This window comes from Pleurodeles waltl, chromosome 3_1 (genome assembly GCF_031143425.1).
Source record: "Pleurodeles waltl isolate 20211129_DDA chromosome 3_1, aPleWal1.hap1.20221129, whole genome shotgun sequence".
Lineage (NCBI taxonomy): Eukaryota > Metazoa > Chordata > Amphibia > Caudata > Salamandridae > Pleurodeles > Pleurodeles waltl.
Genome location: NC_090440.1, coordinates 1,868,541,012 through 1,868,562,957, shown reverse-complemented (window position 1 = coordinate 1,868,562,957; position 21,946 = coordinate 1,868,541,012). Strand labels below are relative to the sequence as shown.

Sequence of the window (21,946 nt, the reverse complement as noted above, 5' to 3'; positions counted from 1 at the left end):
GGCCCTAGGCATCCACCTTGGGTGGATCAGCTTTGAAAATGTGCCCCTGTCCTCTGGAGATCTTGAGTTCCAAAAATGTTCCCAGCCCCACGTTTTCAGGATTATTAGAAGACATCAAGGGTCCCAGGACCTACCAGGACCTCAGGAACAGAACCTGGGGTCAAGACTCACTCCAACAGAGACCACTAGCAGGATCCAAGTCAGGTCCAGTTGGTACTAGTCAGTTTCCACTTCAGGAAAAGGTCACTTGCGGTTTATTGTGGCCCTCTTGCTTTCAAAGAAGGTAAACCAACTGACCGTTGAGGTCCACTTGTTTGTCCTGAGTACAAATGCAAGCAGGTTTCTTCCTTCAGATATACTCACAGGCTTTAAACAGCAGGTGCAGTTCTCTTCTTCCATAGATCAAGTAGTATTATCAAGAAGGTGCCAATGAATGCCACATTTATGCCTGACACTAGCTTGTGGGGTGTGGGGCTGACTCCTGGGCCCTACCTAACCAATAGGGAAACAAGTTCTCAGGGATAACCCTACTGTCTATTGCTCCACCTCTTGTGTGTACTATTTGAAACAATCCCACAGTACCCCTCACTCACTAAATCCAAGAAAGCCAAACCCTTTCTACAGAGCCTGTGTGCCCACCTCGAGGTGTTGTGCTTGCAAATGAACAGTCTTCTCCACCTTTGTCACTGCAAATGAGTGCTGGGGGCAGCCTTTCTCCTGCTAGGTTTGGTGCATGTGTGTCTGGTAGGACAAAAGAAGGGGCCTGTTCAAGTGAGGCCCCTTTGAGGAAAAATTAGGTTCCTGGGCACTGCCCAATTGAGCTTCCTTCCAGAGTAACAAAACACCTCCCCATACCCAGGTCATTGTCTACACTCCGAATGCAGTTTTCACATCTCATTAGGGTTGTTTACCAGGTAGATGACTGCAGGAGCTTCAGGCAGGAAAAGTAACTTTCTAAAAGCCAATTTTCCTTAATATTTATTAAACATCTGACTTCAGCAGTGAGTTGTACCTTTAAATAAATATTAAAAATCTAGCTGGTTCCCAGTCTGAGATAGCAGAATTAATATTTAATATAGCCTTCCATTGTTTCTCTATAAAGCAGCCTGTCTGGCAATATTGAACATAGCATTTGAGGTTGAAGACTAGTCACTGTAAGGACATGTTAACTTTGAATTTCTACATGTCCTACTTTTAAAAAGCATGTGTTCTGCCTTATGGGTTACAAGGCCTACATAGGGGTGACATATTAGCATTTAGAAGAGAGGGTTTCTCCTATCAATAGGGTTTACTTTAGCAGGCTAGTTTTCAGTTGTAAAACTGCAGCAACCTGGCTAAAGTGGTGGGATTGGAGTCCTGTTTCTCTTGTCACACTAGTTGATGACACAGTAGATCTGTAGTCCACAGTAAGATATAACTTTCAATGCCATGGATGTATTTTAGGGCCACATCATATAGCCTTATAGGAATCTTAAATATGCCAATTAGGGTGTTAGCCAATTTCTACATTTCATAGGGGTTAGAATGCAATGAGGCTTGGTTAGCAACCTTCCAAGGCAGAGTCAAAAACCAACAGCATCAATCCACAAAACATGGAAGTGACCATACAAAAGAGGCACTTTTTTACATAAAGTATTCCTGTCACAATATTGGATCCTACAAACCTGCACATTTTGAGTATCCTTTTCTATGCCTATATAAAGTGCCAAAATTATCTGGTGAGTGAATAAAATGTGCACTTCTGTGATTTTGCAAATACTACGCCTCAGTTTTTACAACCTCCTCTAAATGTGTTCACATAGTTCTCATAACTGCTGGAAAAAGTAATAGAGAATCTGTATAAATGTCAACCAAATTTGCCTAATGCTTTGTCCATTGGGTGCTAAAATGCAGCCAATGTAAAAACATACTAAAGGGCAATAGTTGCTTACTGATATTGATATAGGATTTGGTCTAAGGTGTGGTTTTCTATTTGTCACATTGTTTTATGATGATATGCCCCATGACATTTGGGTAAACTCTTAACTTGGTCTAGGAGATTGGTAATCAAAGGCCAAGGATATATATTATCTATGTTCATTCTCTTTAATGTTCTTACCATATAGAAGTTCATAAATCCCAGATTTAGAGATAGAAAATAGTTAGGAGGATGCTGTTGATTGTACTGTAGAATCTCAAGCCATCCTTTAAGCCAACTTTTACGGCATGGAAAAACTGCTTTTTTGTTCACTCTCAAGGGTGCTCATGAACAAACTGATTAAACTGACTTAGGTAACAGTATAAACCTTGAATTTCTTTTTTCAATTCTGTAATGTGTTTTCAATGTACTACTGACCTTGTCAGTGTTCACACACCTTAGAACCTATTCCAATTATAGAACAAAGGGTGGCTATCAATTACCCATGGAAAGGCTCTTGAGGTAGCCTCTCCACAGGGATAAGAAACCAAAATGAAAAATCACAAGGTTGCCTTCAAATACTGGTGGCCTGCACAGGTAATGTAAATTCTATTGTGCAAGGAATGCATATAGTTTTAGAGAGCCCCCAATAAATATTCAACGGAGAGCTGTGGTTGCTGGATTTTATGCTGTCATTCACATATGCCCAGAGTGTATCATCCACTCTGGTATATCTTGCTAGTGGAAGCATCTGATGTCTCATGTAGTGGTAAGAGAAGGTATACTTGCCTGTATTTGTGCAAGTCTAACTAATAAATCATTGGTGGTGGCCATAGTGACTATTAGTTCAGTCAGACATTCATAATGTTTATTACAGACTATTAGCTAAACAGCCAACCTTAACCATTATTAACTGTACTTGGATACACAATAAAGTACCAAACCCAGAGGCCAATATCTGGCTGTAGAAGACATAATGAAAATCCAGAGGGCTGGCAGGCAAGTCAGTCTGTCAGGAGGTTAACTTATGTTGCACACCCACACTTTTTCCATATGAAACCTATGAACCATACAAGTGATGTCATAAAGACTTGCATGATTCATCTCATTAAAGTTACTACCCTCTGGTTGGGATGCCAAAGAATTCCTGGAGCTGCATCAATGTATCAGTAAAAGATATGGAAAAGGTAGTGAGTACCTCAATAAAAGTCTCATACTTGGCAAGTAAAAATAAAATGAAATATGCATTACCCGTGTAAAGCTCAGCAACATTACCTGCAGTACTAGCAAAAATTCAATATTAATTAGGGATTAAGTTCACTGGAACTACGTTTCCCTACTTGTGCATGGTGACAGTTCCAAACAACAATCCTTCCAGGGAAAAACAAAATGAATATATAATCATATATAACCTTTATATCCTTTACAATTGCTTACTATTGCATACCTTAAACATTTAACAAAGGAGGTGGAGAGGAGGAACCCACAACACCCTCAAGGTTTTCAGACAAAATGAGAATGAAGATTTCAAACAGAACAAAACAGATTGAGGCCGTTTACCAATAGACCTGAATCCTGATTGGACCATACAAGTACTTGCAATCCCAATTCCTGTAAGATGCCTTTTTCTAAAGTTGGTCAGTCTCTGCCTACTACATTCTTTTCACTATTCACAAGTCTATGTGAATAGTGTCTTAGTGGAGCTGCGATCTATGTAAGAAATATAGTTGCCTCATTGGTGGCATTGCTTCAATTTCTAACAATATGTTTTCAGAATGCTTTAGTTCAATGGTATAAACAGAACATATTAACCCAATTATTTTCTTCACCACCCTACTGGTTTATGACCCACATGTGTTTTCATTCATGCTAATGCCTTTCTGCTATTGAGGCATAGCCATGGCCATTGTTCGGTGTCTGCTTATTTTATAATGTGATAGACTGCTTATCTGATCCCTGACAGATCTATTTATGACGGGCCTCCTATCTTCCTTATCTGCAATGTTCTCATTAAAGATTTATTATTTTCTAGAAAGATCTATTTTGAATTTCTCAAACATTTCCAACATCTGGTTCACACTCCTTTTGAAGATAACATGCAAGTAGTTGAAGGCAAGGACAACCAATAGATTATCGCTCTACAGTGTATCGACTCTGTGTAGGTGGTTAAGTTTAGTCATGTTGCTTGATTTTTTGGAACCATTTTTCCTTTTAATGTTATTGAAAGCTCTGGGCTTATTAGACCTTTGGAGAGGGAGCATTTTATTCTGAAAGTCTGAGCCCCATATGTTTCAGAACACTTCATGGGTTCTCCTCTGTGTCCGGAGTTTCTGGTCCTGGGTAAATTAGGAGGCATATGACTGAAGACTCCTCAGAGCTCAGTTGCATGTGAGCTTTGCAATCGAAACAGCAGTTTGTAATTTCTAATTAAAACTTGATTTCAGCTGAGGGGTTGTGACAGAAGAGTAAAAAAAGGGGTGTACATTTGAGTTATGTAATATGTATAATAGGTAAGTAAAGCAGAGTAGGAAGAGGGTGGTTGTGGGGAAATAGCAGTGCTAGCTAAAGCCCATTCTGAGCTATCATTATGGTATTCTTATTCTCATGATTTTTCATCAGGATTTTATTGCTTTCCATCAGCACCTTCAAGTGTATTTCCATCAGTTTTTGCTCTCTAATGTCCTCCTTTTCTTTCTTGATGTCCTGTCAACCCACATTTACCTCTGTTGGCAGCATTGCCACCGCTGCCCCACTGTCAAGGCCTCCATCTGACCTCATTGCCAAAGGCTATATGGTTGGAGGGTAGGGAACTGGGACACTATCAGTAACTACCAAAGCCATGTCATATTTTTTTTTGTATGTAATCTAGGCTATGTACATTGGCCAGGCAGTAGAATGGCAGCTGCCTAACAAATGAAACCAAAAGCCATTGCAGGGGTGGCAACAACCAGTGTTAAAGCAACAGTCTGTCTTTTTATTTCTATCAAATGATGTTCTGTCCAGAACAGTGCACCGAGGAAATGTTGCATGACGAGCACACCAATGCTAGTTACAGGGTACAGGCCCACCTGCAGTGCATTTCCTCATTGTTTCCTATATTGTCTGTCTATGAGAAAAATGTTTCCATCCATCATAACCTAAAGGACAGACATGCAACTCCACTTACATTTAGAGTGAAATTGAATTTACAAAAGTCACTGAAGAGAGACAACAGAAACTCGCCAGATAATAGAAGACATTAAATAGGATTAGATAGGTGGATGTACATGTTCAAAAGATTTCTGAAAACAATTTTTACAAAAGTAAATGCGTCAGCTGCAACCATTTCAAAAACTTGGAACTTTTTCTGAAACAGTTAAATGAAAGACAGTTGTACACTAATTGACAGGATATTGAACCTAATGGGATGTCCTCCAGATTTCAATAAGGAAATGATATGAAGTGAAAAGCAGTCCAAAGCCCAAGATCCATTTTTTTCACTGAAGACACATCAGAACAGGCAAGTTCTCTAAAGAAGAGAAGTATATATTAAAATACAGAATGGGAATAACAAATAATGTGGACAAACCAGCAAGGAAAATAAATATGCAATGCATTAGGAGCACACCTTGCACTATGAAAATGTATGTAAATGATCCATAATAGAAGAATAAACTATAGAGTGAAGGGGTAATCATAATGCTCTTGAAAGATACTTTGGACTGTTTGTGATAACTACTAACTCAGATGACTCTTAAACTGATGGGGCATAATTGGTCTATATTATGAGATCTATCACAAAGTTTTCTGTTTAAAAGCATGAAATATGGAGAATGTATCATTCAATAAGGAAATGTCCTACTAGAAGATAAATTCACAGTGTAAGAATACCCAAAAGGGTTGACAAGCATAATCCCGCACCGAATCAATTAGGTTTGTAATAGGTTCCCTAAAAAACAGATAATCAGATATAGTTTGATAAGATTGAATCACCACACTTGGAATACAGGAAAATGTGGCAGTATTCCAGACTTGAATATCATTTTAGGTCAAAAAAGAAATTCAAAATTGCTAACTTTGATGGTTTGAAATGAGTTACATACTAGCCCTCAAAGCATATCATAATGCATTTGATAAATCTTTCCAAGTAATATAGTTAATGATAACATTATTGACAGCTAAGTAATTAGCAGTATATCAAATGGCATAACTTTGTCAAAGTTGAACTAAGTCACATGTGCCTGGGGCCAATCTGAGGTGACATGGTGGGAAAAAACAAACAATAGTGAATATGGTTAGACTACCTGCAAGCATTATTCCAGTCAATTGATTTGTGTTTGATATAATGCTCTAAATGCCCCTGGGTATATCTAGCCATGGATCCCTTGCTCACTGCGCCACTGGAATCAACTTTCACCTGACTGAAGAGATCCAACTAGGCTGAAAGTGGTCTTGGGTTACTGGTATTCTGTTTAGGAGAGAAAGCAGGAGAAATTTTTATTTCATGCCCAAAGAAGGTCCCTCACCGGCCTCATACTTTTGACACCTTCGTCCAGTGAACACTTCTAATTTTGGAGTTTTAGAGTGCAGACTATTCTGGTAGGACTAGAGTACAGTCTCTGGATGAAGAGAGCTCGACAAGGTTTGGTAACTTCTGTGTGAAGACCCACTAAATCAGATTTGATGCGACAGAAAAGATAGGTGTGGGGGAACCTGAATCTTCTGCCCAGCAGCAATGCACCTTTATTGGATCTTATTGGCAGATTTGCCCAATCCTCCAGTGCTCTTTGAGCCAAGAAGTTTCTAAGTTACAGGTTTCTCAGGATGTTAAGAGGAGCATTATGACACGGTTGAAGATTCCAGTACTCCGGGACATAACTTTGTGGTATGCTAGTTGCATGTACCTAGGTAACATGTTCTAGAATGCAGGAACATAAGGAGAGGGTTGGAGCCGTTGGAGAGAACCTTGTAGTGTGATCAGACGTTACTAGCATTGCTCTCCTTCATAAATGCACTAGTAAACTTACCTGCTTAGTACTGGAGTCTATCTTACAAATTTGGTGACAAGGAGGAAGTGCAGTTGTCATAGAGCTCACTCTGGGCTGGAGTGCATACAGAAGAAGAGCAAGCTGGTAGTTCCTGTATTGCCAGCGTTGAAGGTATTCCTACTGATCTTGGCCGTGAGATGAATTGGCAGTAGAAAGGAAAGGAATAATTGAGAACTTCTTCCCGATTTCAGAAGTTTGTGGTGAGTAGGAGCAACTGGGAGGGGAAGCAATTGGGCCCCTTGCACTCCAACTTGTTGAACTGCTCACCCTACAGCTTGCATGCATTGAAGAATGGTATATGTGCATTTAGGGTACGTAATGGAAGCAAGAAGAACCCTATGTTGCACCACTTTATACTGCATCCCCTGGATGTGCATGCAAAAGACACAGCACCGAGTCACACAGAGAGCCATCTTAGTTTGGGCTCACTTACTTTTTTGAAGGCATCATGGTATGCGCACACCATATTAAATTGGCATAATTCAGTTTAGTAGCATGTCCAGTGATACACACACTGTTCTTGTAAGCTGCTTCTAATTTTAATACTTCCAGCACGTCACAGGAATCTTTCATGAATCACAGTGATGCGCACACCTTAAACATAATGCTAATCTTGGCGATTCACACACCATATTAGGTAAACATTTAAGATGAGCTATGGAATAGAGTGCGCATTTCAGTGATTCGCACACCTTGGTTGAACAGATTATTATTAACTGCATGTAAATTAACTATTGCTAAATATTGATAATACGTTTTAGAAGTTTGTAAATTAAAATGAGTTCTCAAAATAAGTGTCTCGCTCCTCCTGTACCTTTTCTTCTCAGACCAGGTGATCCTTTAGTAAAATGGTTGGACTAGACAGAATATTTAGTAAACTATATATCATGCTTAGAGGAAGAGAATGATGAGGAATTTACACTGTCTAGAAAGAAAAATATATTGTGACATAGTCTTGGTCCTGAAGGGTTGTGTATATACAATCAGATTGAAAAGAAAGACAGCTGAGCTGATTCAACAGACGCATTTAGAGATGCCTTGGAGTATGTGAATGCCTATTACCAATGAACTGTTTGTGTGGCTATCAATAGGTATGCATTGTTCGAAAGGAAACAGATGAAGAATGAAACAGTAGAACACTATGTATTCGCACTAAACAATTTGCCAATCAACTGCAAATTTGGGACCTTATATGATCTCATTTGGGATCAAATAGTTGTGTACTGTAGTAATGCAAATATTCAAGAAAAACCATAGGCTTGTGGTGATTCACCTTTAAGTAGGATTATTGCAATAGTAAAGACAGCTGAAAAGTCAAGAAGGTGTGATAAAGTAGCTCTAAGGAATAGTAGCAAAGCAGAGACAGTATGCAAGGTAACTCATTCTAAAAAAGATGAAAAGAGTGTGGACAGGAAATGCACAAATATTCTGGGTGGAAGAAATCAATAAATAGCAAACCTGAATTAGAGAACAAAAGGCCAGTGTGTTTTAGGTGTGGTAACAAGGGGCATATAGCCAAACGCTAAATTTGTCCTGCAATCAGATCTATGGCCCTCATTATGAACACAGTGGTAGAAACCGCTGTGTTCATGCTGGCAGTCAAACTACTGACCGCCAGCGTCCCCAGATCCCTGCCGGCCGTACAATGAACATTCCTGTGGGCCGGGACATTGGTGGCAGCTCCACATGGAGCCACCACCAATGCCTCTGTCCGGCGGGTGCAGCTGCACCTGTCACGCAGATCACTGCCCGAAAATTGGGCAGTGACCTGTGCGATGGGGCACAGCACAAGGGCCCCTGCACTGCCCATGCCAAGTGCATAAGTAGTGCAGGGACCCACAGGGGTGCCTTGGTGCACCCCTTCTGGCAGCCTTTCATTGGCAGGGAAACCCACCAGAAAAAGGCTGGGGCCTGCGGGATCATTATCCGAGGGGCAGCACCGCTGCCCTGCCGGATAATGATTCCGTCCGCCGCCAGGCTGCCTGACGGAGGCAGCCTGGCAGTGAGTGAGGGCCGCCGATGGCAGCCATGTGGCGGCGTGGCCCGTCATGCCGGCTGACGGGTTTTCCCGCCACCGCCGGCATGGCAGGCCACACCTCCAAGTTCATAATGACCACCTAAGTGTGCTCATTGTGGGATCATGGGCCACTATGCTAGAATCTGCAAAAAAAGTTGAAAATATACAGTCAAATGTGTGTTAAATAAGGAATAACATGTAAAAGAAGAAAATGATTCTACTAGCAATGAAGGTATACTCAACAATAAAGATGCAGTTTTAGATGTAAATATTAGTTCCAAGAACAAACAAAATGTGATGTAAGCATTTGTGGTGCACATATACAAGTGGTTGCAGATTCAGGAGCTCCATAAACCATGGTACAACGTTCGGTGTGGGAAGATGTATTCATAGCAGTTTTAGGTGACCAGTTGAGTTCCACAGATATACGCCCAGTCACCTTCCTGGGAGAAAAGATCCTCATGGCAAGCTTTAAAGAAATAGAATTTAAATTTGGGGACAGAACAACCAGGGGAAAATTGAATGTAGCTGAGAAGGGGACCTCAGTACTACGATGGATTGACCAGGGAGCTCTTTACTTTATACGAACAATGGAGACCAAGTAATTTTACTGGGTGATTCGGCAATAAATGCTGAAGAAGAGATCAAGACACAATTTCTGAGTGTATTTTCTGGTGATATAGCAAAATTGAAAGGATTTGTCAATAAAATTGTATGAAGGGGGCTAAACCAATTTGTCACAAGGTCAGAAAAATATCTGTGAGTATTAGAGAAAATGGCATGACGGAATTGAAAAAGTCTTAGAGAAGAAAGGGATCATAGAACCACTGGAAAGTGCAGAATGGTTAGCTCCCCAAGTAGTAGCACGCAAATCTGACGGGAGATTACGACAATGCATAGACCTTGGTGTGTTGAATAAAAACCATGGTATTGACAAGTTTGCATTGCCTAAGATCGATTAACTTTTATCTCAATTCAACTATACAAATGGTGTTCAACAATATATTTAACGTGCGACTATCACCAGGTCCCTCTAGATACATTTAGCAGAAATCTTACACATTTATCACTCCATTTGGACATTATACATTTGTTCAATGCCGTTTGCCCGTGCTTCAGTGGCAGCAGTTTTTCAGCACCGGATGACTTTTCAAAGGTATTGAGGAAGTGACTTAGGCCATATGTACGAACACTTTTTCCCATAGATACAGAATGGGCAAAACTGCTTGCTACATCTGGCCCTTATTTTCAAGACAACATACTAGTAATTGGTTGATGCAGAAGGGAACATGATTATTGACTGAAGTTGGTATTAAAGAAATTAGCTGATAAGGGGCTAATGGCTGAATTAAAGAAATGCAAATTTTCAGTAAATTCAGTAACATATCTGGGAGACGAAGTAGGTAGTGTGGATATTTCACCAAAGAAAAACATCACTAAAGCTAGAAGACATTTCTCAGCTCCAAAGTCTAAAGATAATGAAAGATCCTTTCTGGAACTTATAGAATTTTACTCTGTCTGTAGAAAACTTTGCCATGAAAACATCAAGAATGAGGCAATTATTAAAAGTGAGGCAGGAATTCAAAGGGGATGAACAATTGCAAACAGATTTTGAAAACATCAAATGAAATGTTGTCAGGCTATATTTGTAAAATATATCTGTAAGGATAGACCTTTGTAAGGTTTTTAAGCAGGGACACATTGGGGGTCATTCCGACCCTGGCGGTCCGCCGGGGACGGAGGAAGCACCGCCAACAGGCTGGCGGTGCTTCAGGGGCAATTCTGACCGTGGCGGTAAAGCCGCGGTCAGAAAAGGGGAACCGGCGGTTTCCCACCGGTTTTCCCCTGCCCCAGAGAATCCTCCACGGCGGCGCTGCAAGCAGCGCAGCCATGGGATTCCGACCCCCTTCCCGCCAGCCTGTTCCTGGCGGTTTACACCGCCAGGAAGAGGCTGGCGGGATCTGGTGTCATGGGGCCCCTGGGGGCCCCTGCAGTGCCCATGCCACTGGCATGGGCACTGCAGGGGCCCCCTAACAGGGCCCCATTCAGATTTTCAGTGTCTGCACCCGTCGCACACCAGCAACTCCGCCGGCTCCATTCGGAGCCGGCTTCATCGTTGCTGGGGCTTTCCCGCTGGGCGGGCGGGCGGCCTTTTGGCGGTCGCCCGCCCGCCCAGCGGGAAAGTCAGAATGACCGACGCGGTCATTTGACCGCGGTGCAGTCTTCTGGCGGTCTCCGCCCGGCGGGCGGCGCTCGCCGCCCGCCGGGGGTCGGAATGACCCCCATAGTCTTGTAAGCACTGATGCTAGTGGGAAAGGCTTTGGTGCAGTTATAACCCAAACATCTGAATCAGGAGAAGAATGTACAGTAGCTCATGCTTCCCATTCATTGTCACTTGCTGAAGAGAAATTCTCCGTAATAAATAGAGAAATGTTAGGAGCAGTGTGGGCAATGGAAAAGTTTAGGCAGTATATTTGGGACTCAAGATATACATTCCAAATGAGCCACAAACCACTGATGATAGTACTTCATCAAAACAGACTTTATTCGGCTTTCAACCAGCCATTAAAGTATCAAATAATAACACATTTAATGATAAATAAATATGTGTAAAAGAAATAAATAATAAAATAAGGGGAAGTACAAGCACATTCTACATTCATTCAATACAGATATATAAACCCCTAATAGATTTACACCAATACCAAGTCAAATATCCTTACAGTTTTTGTTTTCTCTTTTGTGTTTTCCATAAGGTAAAAAATTCCAAACAATCCAATAAAATTAGTCCAAAACTCCCATAGACTTCCTTACAGTCAATACTGTGCATAAAAAGTTTGCTAAAATTCCACACATTTCAATTGAGGATAAAAGCTGTAAGCTAAAATACACGTCGCGGCACCGACGCAAATTAATCAACCTTAAAAGAGGCAGTAAAAACCGTTTTCTTTGTGCGTTATAAAATTTGCAGAAAAGGACCAAGTGCATTGTGGATTGGGGGGCCTTCGCGTCACAAGGACAAACTCTTAAAATTGTACTCCAGTCATTCATGGTCGGAAAAGTTACTAACCGGTGGAAGATGTCTAGACGGAGTCTTGTAAGAACAAATCGATGTCGGGGGTTTACCACGCTTACTAGGTAAGGCTGAATGGTATCCGTAGACAAAATTAGTTGGTTAGACATTACGGTGGATTTTTTTGATTCCTCTTCCCATCTCTGTTCTTCCAAATACTTCAGTGTCAAGGCCCTCAGTTCTCTCCTGGTTATTTTTTCCAGCGATTGTGGATTTAAGTAATAATCTTTGCAACCCATTTAAAAAAAAAAAGTCATGATAGTAGTTACTTCTAAAGGCAATATTAGAGAAACATCACGAATATCAAAAATGAGTCTGAGATTGTTAGATTATCTTTACGAAAATTGAATATTTACCTGGAAAACTGAACAAGGTAGCAGTTTATTTCAGTTACTAGCTTTTACCAATTGATAAACAAACAGAAAAATAATGGAATGACTTCATTGTGGCAATGATTTAGGATAGCAAAAATGTTATATTGAAGGATGAATGGGAATTGAAAAACAAATAAGATGAAAATATGAGTTTGATAAAATAATTCATTATTACAGGTTGGACGGATAAAAACAAATTACAGGATGAATGTAAGAAGTTGTGAGAGATTAAAGAAGAATTATCTCTTAGTGAGGCAGGAAACATTTTCAGAGAAGACAGATTAGTACCTCTGAAGACAATATTGAATGTAAATCATGAAGGTCGTTTGGGTATCGTAAAGCTAAAGAAAAGAGTGAAATCTATGTATCGGTAGTCAGGGATCGATACAGAAATAGAAAGGGTTGTAAAGAACTTTGAAGTACGTGCAAATTCAGACAAAACCCAATCTATGCTTACACCATCTTTGGGTGAACGGAAGTACCCAAAACATCCATGGGACATGAGGAGCATAACCTCCCTGGGACCCAGTTTATATGAATGGGGTGTACCGAAGTATAGAATTGTAGTAATGGATCATTATTCTAAATAGACAGACACTGAGGAGATGGAGGAAATTGATGCTAAAGCTGTGATTGCATTTCTAGAAAGGCTATTTTTAGGAGACGATATTCCCAAATATGTTTTAAGTGAGAATAGACAACAATGTAATTCTGAGAATTATGGAATTTTTTTTAACAGGAATAGAGTTACAGGAAAAAAATCCCAGTTTACCATCCTGCTGGTAAAACACTTTAACAAGTGATAATGGCCAGCATACAAGCAGCTATTAAAGCTGGCAAGAATTGGGTAAACGAGTTGAACAGTACAGTCCAGGCATATAGAATTACTCCCACAGGAACAGAGTATAGTACATTTAGAATTTTAAGAGGGAGAGAACTGTTTCCAAAAGACAACCTAGTTTGGAAGGGTAGGAAAGATTGCAGCAAATGGTCCCCTTCTGTAGGAAAAGGGAACATGCTGAAAATGAAAGAATTGTAAAACAACATATTATGACAAACAAAATGGACTAAAAGAAGTGCACTTAACACCAGGTGATTGGGTAAGAGGAGACCCTGCCCACTTTTGCAGCACCTCCTGTGTGCCCTATAACAAAGATCTCACAGTGCCCCTCTCTGTCTAAATCCAACATGGCAAAACGTTTGGGTTGGGCACTTGGACTCTACACAGGGAAAGAGAAATATTGAAGGTAAACTTTCCTCTATGGTAATTCTAAACCAGTTCTGGGGGTGCTTTTACAGCTGTAATTGGAGCCTGATGCTTGGATGGGGGAAAAAAGAAAGGAGCTATCCTCAGCCTATGAGTAGGCCTTCTTTAAAGATCATCAAGTTCTTGGGTACAGCCCAAAGGGCCATCCTGCTGAAGCAACAGAAACACCAGTGCACACCCAAGTTTTGTCCCTGCACTAGGAACACTTTTCATACTTCACTGAGGTTCTATCCAGCTGCTGGGTCATAGTTGGAGTTCATAAAAACGGGCCTCTAGAGGCTTTTGACAGGAAAAAAGTAACTTTCTGAAAGTGCTTTCTCATTAATAATCATAAAAAATAGATGTTACCTTTGAATTTGATTTTTAATAACTATTAAAAATATTCCTTTTATTACACTTTTAGCTGTTTTGTAACTGAAAATAGCATTATTAAATGTAACATAGTAATCCAGTATTTTCTTTAGAAATACCAGCATTGCTACACTGAAAATAGTTTTTAGGATTTCTTCACTGTAAGGATGTTTAACCTTACATTTCTTCATGTTCTACTTTTAAATACCATCCACCCTACCTCATTGGCAGTAAGTCCTACCTAGCGGTGACATAATAATCTTCCAAATAAATGTTCTGACCAGACAAAAGGGTTTATTTTGACAGATATAATTGCTGTTTAAAAGTTGCTTCAGTCAGGCTTCAATGGCAGGCCTGAGTCCTGAGGGCATGGTTTACAGTGTCACTGTAGTGGATGGCACAATGGGTGCTACAGTCCACTGGTGATATTTAACTTACAGGCCCTGGGTAGACGTTCTACCATATACTTGAGACTAATAGGTTGGTTAAATATGTTAATTAGTGGTATACCAATTTCATCATGTTGAAAGTAGAGGCACAGGCACATTACCTCTGGTTAGCAGCGGTAAACTGCACATTTACCAGTCAGCCACAACAGTTAATGCAAAAAGTTGGGGTTATACTATGTAAAAGAGACTTCTTCATAACTGTTCATTCATTAAAATGTCATATTTTTTTCCAGTGGGCCTCTTTGGGCCCTTGGCTTAGGAGGGTCAGACAAATTATCCAATATATGACATATGCTCCTCCCACCTGGCAAACCCATTTAAAAGCTAATTTTATCTCTGCTGTTGGTACCCGGTACAATTGTTTTTAAACATTCTGGTAGTGTGCATAGTCTCTTGAGTCCATTTTACTCTCTTCAGAGGGGATACTTCATCAAACTCTCCAAACTCTATTAGTTTTCAAGTGTTGAAGCACATGTGATGAAAATGGAGTTCTAGATGTGTAAGTAAATGGTCACTACCTTGGGCAGGGAACAATATGTTTTGCTGAGTTCAGAATGAGGCAGTGAATTACCATCAAATGCATGATGATGTCAAGGCATTAGAATTGTTGTTGAAAGAGATATACATCAGAGAAGGCAAAGGAGAACAATATTTGGACATAAACAACAAGCAGTATTTATTAGCACACGCTCATCAATGATGCCCCTTTGTAGGAGGGTAGGAATGATAATATAGTGACACCATAACACAGAATTGGCTATCTCTTTAAGTGATGAATCAGGAGAGTGCTGTGCCAATGACAACTAGATTAGATGTTGGTATGACGGTGTTATGGTCAAAGATGTGAAAGTTATGGTAGAGTTCAAGGAGGATGGGGATGGGAAAGAGATAGTTGTGGTGTGCTGTAGTGTTGAGGTTTGAAACATGAATCTACTTTGGTCAAATTGATACTTAGAATCACATACTTAGGGTGATTATTAGTGATACATTCAAATATTATATAGAGATATTTACACTTCTTGTGAACATGTTTGACTTCTCTTTACCTTAAATCAGATGTTCACAGATATGTAGCAATGCAATATTAATAAGTACCCCAAAAAACAAAATTATGTTGCATATGAATTTATTGGTTACATGTACAGGCCTATGCAAAAGAGGTAACTTTAATAATGATCTCTAACTCTCCTGAAAGAACCAACTTTGGGGCTTGAGGCTCCCCAGTCGCTGTATCTCCTGTACTCGCCGGGTCTCAAGTAGTACTGACGTCCTCTGTAATTGGGCTCTTCATAGAAGACCCAGTGCCCATCCTGCACATTACAGGAATAGATGTCATTGTAGCGGAACTCCTCATACACATGTGGACAGTCTTCTGAGAACTCCATCATTTGACCTCCAAAGTTTTCTCTCTCATAAACTCTTATTCTGTAGGATCCACGGTGCTGTAATGGCGAGGGAAGGCAAATCAGTATTAAAACCCTTCTTAAAATAAAAATGTATTAAAAAATAAAAGATAAACTGGATAATTTAATTGAATGACAAAACCTTTGCTAAAAAATATTGGAATACATTACTTCGCTTTTCAAACTAAACTTGTGATCTCTGTCTGTATAACAACAGGCAGTATTATATTTTCAGAAACGATAATTGATAATAAAAGACAACAATTAATTCACATATGTTTATAATTCTAAGCTGGTATTTTGTGCTACAGAACTATTTTTCACATATATTTCCTATTTCCTTGAACAAGTGTATTGGATAAGGCATTCTTGGTTATATGAACCAGATCAACACTCAGTTTGACCTGCTTTTACTGTGTGGGGTGCAGTTCTGTATTATAAAATAGAGGTGCAGCAGTTTCAGCAATAACTAATATGCAGTGGAGATTATAAATCACATGCATGTGATAATAGACTCTGATTTTCATTGTGGCACTTTTAATGGAAATAGGGAAATCTGCAGATGACTAGGCAACAGGCACTTGCCCCATTGGCCAAGCCAATCAGTGGTATAGAGGTGGTCTAGATGATTGGCTAAAATTCTAGAATTCCTGCAAGACAGTCAGTAATTTTTGTGATGTGGGTCAGGAGGCCAGGATGATGCCCCTGACTGATGCAGCAACTACTCCTACTAGGGGACAGTACTTTGCAGAATTTTATGCACAACGGAGGCCGGCACCTGGTGCAAGCCCATTTCACTTTACCTGGCAAAGAGTCAAAGGGATGCATTACTACAACCAATAGAACTATTCAATGAATGACATTGCCTTATAACAAGAACACTCACATAATGGTTCCTGTGGACCATCAAGTACCTTTCATTACATCACAAAGACACACATTTATAGAGAAGGAATAGGTCTAGTCAGAATTTACCATCTAATTTCAAGGTAGTTTTAGTAACCAATAAAGCACTGGAAGTTAACTTTGCAAATATAAGATTGCAGGATGTGCCTGAATAATATACTGTGGGAATGTTATGTGACATGCCACACAATTCTATCCTTCACAAACCACCAACACATTTATTTTCTTCTTGGTGTGTTGCAATCTAGAATTGCATGGCTGCCCTCTTAATTGTATATGACCATTTTGGCATAGGGTAGATGCAAATTAAGAGCCGCATTCACAAAAGTAAACTTACACTAGTAGTAAAATTAAACTTCTAGTTTGTGAATTCCAAAAAGTAGTAAAGGTCATGAGACTATTTTATAGATTAGCATATTTGAAGAGCTAAACTTAAAAGGACACTCCAAATACACAAAAGGAAACAGAGTAACACTCACTTGTGGGGTCAAGCGGCAGGACCTGATCGAATCATTGAAGCCCATCCAGTGCTGGAAGTCGGGGTACTCCCCCCTTCTAAGATAGTACTGGTGTCCCCTGAAGTTAGGGTGTTCATAGAGTATCCAGTTGCCACTTTCCACTCGGATGGAGTTGCAGCGGCTGAAATAGGTGCTCAGATCGGCACACTCAGAGCTGCACTCATAGGAGCGGCCCTGGAAGTTCCTGTCCTCATAGAAGATGATCTGTAACAAAAATTACACACATTGATAATTTAAATGTATTTCTGCATGTTCTTGGGATAAACTTGTAGTGGAACAGAAGATAATAAATACATCGATATGAAAGGTGAAGTACCACACATTATTTTCATAGCTCTTGATTAATGCATGTCAAGCACTAAAGATCGATCACCTGCAGCCCGTGCTTTCATTCTGTGGGTTCAGGTTTACCAAATCAATTCCAGATTGGGCTAATAGTATCTAATAGCAAATAATTATATTGGAGTTTCACAATGCTTCTTTTGGCTCAGGTTCCTTGTTGCTAGTTAATTTGCAGGGAAACCATAATAGTGAAATAGAAGTAAGACATACGAAATTGCCTGTTGGTTGAAATTTCGAATATTGAGTTTAGTGCATTAAGGGTTGAAAAGTCATATCTAAATCTAGTTCTCAGTTAAATCTTTTGTTTTTGATTTATTGAGCACAATTAAGTAAACAAAAGTGTCGCTGGTGCTGAGAAACTTAAAATAATGAACCAGCTAACGACCTAAGAATTTTTTTGTAAAATAGATTAAAAGACAAGTTTTATTCTGCTTTATATGGACTGACTGCTCTGTAGCGGACCTATTGTGAAGAAGCAAAATATTCCTCAACTTGGTTGTCACCCTGGTAAGGGAGGCCACTTCTGTGGCAATGTCTAACTAGTGGAGTAACAAGAAAAGCCTTGCTGCAAGATCAGTAGGTTCATATTGGACAAGGACCCCGCCACCGCTAAGATCAATCTCCACAACGGACTGCATGCCTTCGCCAACTGGATGGAGATGAGCCGCCTCAAACTAAACTTGGACAAGACTGAGATCCTCATCCTCGGCTCTAACCGTTCCGCATGGGACGACTCCTGGTGGCCAGCCAACCTCAGAACCGCACCAACTCCCACCACCCACCACACACGCATGCAACCTTGGCTTCATCCTAGACTCATCGCTCACCATTACCCAGCAAGTCAACACCGTCTCATCTTCCTGTTTCAACACCCTCCGCATGCTGATGGATTCCCATTGAAACTAGAACGGTCACCCATGCCCTCGTCAGCAGCAGACTGGACTACGGCAACGCACTCTAAGTGGGAACAACGGCCAAGCTCGCGAGAAAACTTCATCGTATTCAGAACGCCTCTGCACACCTCATCCTCAACATCCCACGCCACAAACACATCTCAGCCCACCTCAGAGACTTACACTGGCTCCCCGTCAACAAGAGGATCACCTTAAAACTCCTCATCCACGCCCACAAAGCCCTGCCTACCTCAACGAGCGTCTCAGCTTCCACACACCCACCGCCAGCTCCGCTCTGCCAACCTCGCCCTCACCACCACCCCCTGCATCCACTGTACCACAGCTGGCAGCAGATCCTTCTCTCACTTCATCACCAAAACCTGGAACTCCCTCCCCGTCGACCTACGACTGACCCAGGACCTCCTGACCTTCAGCAAACGACTCAAGACCTGGCTATTCAAGCATTAGCGACCCTCCCCCTGAGCACCTTGAGACCCTAACGGGTGAGTAGCGCGCTTAACAAGTGTTTTTGATTGATTGATTGATTGATTGACAATACAGTTCAAACCTTGGGGACGGACTTCCATAGACCTCCGTCTGCATTTCATACTGTTCCTTCTGAACAACTGTTGAGTAATTCATTTCTTAATTGTATAATAAAGAAAAATCCTGGGAAACACCTAAACAAGGGAATTGCCGGCTAATGACTATTTGATGATTTTATAGGCCACAGACCAGTTTTCACATTGAATCCTTGTGCCTCATTTCCCTAATGTGCCAAAACTGAAAGCAATTTAAAACAAGTTAATTGATATTATGCAGACCTATATCAGTACCTAAATATTAGAAAAACGGCTCTTAAAATCATGCCAGTGACTTTCCTTTTGTCTAGCCAAGTTCATCTATAATATGGACAGATATGTTTATGGCTACTTTTACCTATACTAGATGATAATGATAAAATTACATTTTTATGTCTGATCTTTTGTTGTGTAACTTGGATTGCTGTACTTAACAAGAACCAGGGTATGGATTGAAAAGAACGTAGCTAAGTAAAAGGAAAACTAATTTAAAATCCTATTATTTAAACAGTATTGGGAGTTTTCGTAAGGTTATTACTGTTCTAATTCCAGGTGTGGATTAGTTGTAGATAATAAATATCCGGTGGCGGAAATAGTTTGCCTCAATACAGCCAAGGGAAAATCCTTTTGCTTGGGGCTTAAATAGAAGGCCATGAGGAAAGAAGACTTGAAAACCCAAAACAGGGTAATCATATCACAAATGGTGAAACAGCTGTGGAAAGAGTAGAGCTGAGGCAGTTTCTGTAATAAACTGAAGATCATACCACCACCACCACACAGTAGAAAAGCATGTTGAGAAGTAGCCTGCCCACTTTGAAGGAAACGATGGGGTAGAGTTACTATTTTTTCACACAGCACACAGAATATTATCCCCTTTGCGTAATGCTGCACTGCATTGTGCAAAAGAGTCAATCTGCTATGATTGGCCCTTCCTAGTTGGCGCTCTAAAAGGCTGCCTTGTGTGACCCCCAACTTCACGGAGGGCAGGGCGCATAGTCTAGCCCTGGATTTGTGTTGGAAGCACACACTTGCAGTACATGTTCCTTTGTCTAGACAAAGTTAGAAAATACCACACATAATGTGTGCTGTAAATTTCAGCACACATGCAATTAATTGGTGGATTTTTTGAGAAATGAAAGCATTTCTCCTTGTTCAAGAAGGCATTGTTTTTATAGAAAACCCTGTGTGGCTATCTAAGTAGGTAAACTTCGCACTGCATAACATCAGATGGCCGGGTGATCTGGTGTGTTCCAACATGAAGAGCTCTAAACTAATAAAGATGTGCTACAGCATCTGTATACATAAAATGTGTACGTCATTTTAATACGCTATATTAGCTGTTCAAATGACATATGCTTGCTGTGTGTTAAGAGAGGCCAAGCCATGTGTCGATGTAGTACAGTAAGGCAATGGTCAACCAAGGCCTTCCATAATAAATCCTGATTTCACAGAAAATACTTCAACAAGCCAATACCTCCTTGTGATCAGCTGGTGATATAAAAGTGCCAAACAAAACTATAAAGGAAGGAATCTTTTAGAAATAAAATTATATTACGGTTAATTTGGTGCATATCAAATGTTCATGCCCGGATTAAATTCTCAGATCCTGCTAATCATATAAATGAGAAGATTCTTGTGTATGAATGTGTCTCTCTTATAAAACAAATCACAACCTGGCATTTCTCACTCACCTTCCCCATGTTGGCTGCTGAATGGTTTGTCGACCTCGGTGCTGTAGATGGGCGCTTAGCAGCCTTTATATACACCCTGTGAACCTGCTGCCTGCAGGAGAACAATACACTGCACGCACACAACGGTTTCTGCCCACTAATGTGAATGTATAGAGGCCCTCTGAGTTCTATAACACGCGTGCTGGGATTATATGTATTCCCTTCCTGGGGAGTCCTATTGACTGTGAATACCAACCAAAGCACATCATTGTCTGAAAGCAGCATATTGTGCTTTAAACAAGGTACCTTTTAAAGCATTCCTGCTGACTGGAAATAAGCGGTTTTCAACTGCTAGATACAGTTGGAAGGATTATGCAACAGAAACGCGTCCCAAGGATTTGAGATTTCCACGATCTTGATTAGTTTTATTTGGCCACCAGAACAATAAAAGTGAATAAATAGAGAATGTATAGATAGGTTTTGCACAGTTGCACACAATGTTGCTGAAACAATCACAGAGGGGGTCAGGGATGCTGCCATCAGTGGAAAATCAATGAAGTCATAGGGATTGCAGAAAATCAAACTGTCTCCCTAAGAACATATGTAGTAAATAAGACAGGACCATTCAGCAGTGGTGGTGTGTAACCAGTGGTGCATTTTGGAGCACACTGTCACAACTATATTACTAAAGCATAGTCTGGTAAGGCACTGTCATTCACAGACAGCACATTTTCCATTGCAATGGCCACTACATTTGCACAGACATGCAGATTTACTAATATAAACAATATGTGAAAATGGAGTATCAGTGAATATTTATCATTTGCACTTTATGATAAATAATAATCTTTATTGTTTAGTGATTAAAAACCATAACAATCATCTCATAATACAACATATTTAAAGATAAAACATCTCTAAAATTCTATAAAATTCCGTAAATTCCTTGGCCATGAAACCATGCGAGGATCTAAAATCAGTTTCTTAATTCTAAGATGCCCGTGATTAAGTATGCATCCCGGATGGCAGGTTTACGTCTTTGGTGTGTGCAGTCAAGAATTTGATAAATTTGCATATTGATTGTGCATCATTAGGATCAAAAATTGACATCACCGCTGACCGACAGGAACGAGTCCCATTTCTCATAAAAAGCGGTTTTAATAGTTGTCTGCAGGCTT

General features: G+C 40.4%; 1 protein-coding gene across 1 annotated transcript; it reads right to left on the bottom strand.

Annotated features, from left to right (window-relative positions):
* Window positions 1-15,564: 15,564 nt before the first annotated feature.
* LOC138285687 (gamma-crystallin-3-like) lies at window positions 15,565-20,892 on the bottom strand. The gene is made up of 3 exons (XM_069225953.1): window positions 20,790-20,892; window positions 17,244-17,486; window positions 15,565-15,897 (listed from the first exon to the last, which is right to left on the bottom strand). The coding sequence occupies exons 1-3, from the start codon at window positions 20,796-20,798 to the stop codon at window positions 15,622-15,624; spliced, it is 528 nt and encodes a 175-aa protein (XP_069082054.1). The 5' UTR covers window positions 20,799-20,892; the 3' UTR covers window positions 15,565-15,621.
* Window positions 20,893-21,946: the final 1,054 nt, after the last annotated feature.

Bases quoted from the DNA above. Each gene is read 5' to 3' on its own strand.
- LOC138285687 (XM_069225953.1), bottom strand. The intron at 15,898-17,243 runs GTGAGTGTTACT...TCGCCATTACAG, and splicing joins CCTGCCGCTTGACCCCACAA to CACCGTGGATCCTACAGAAT.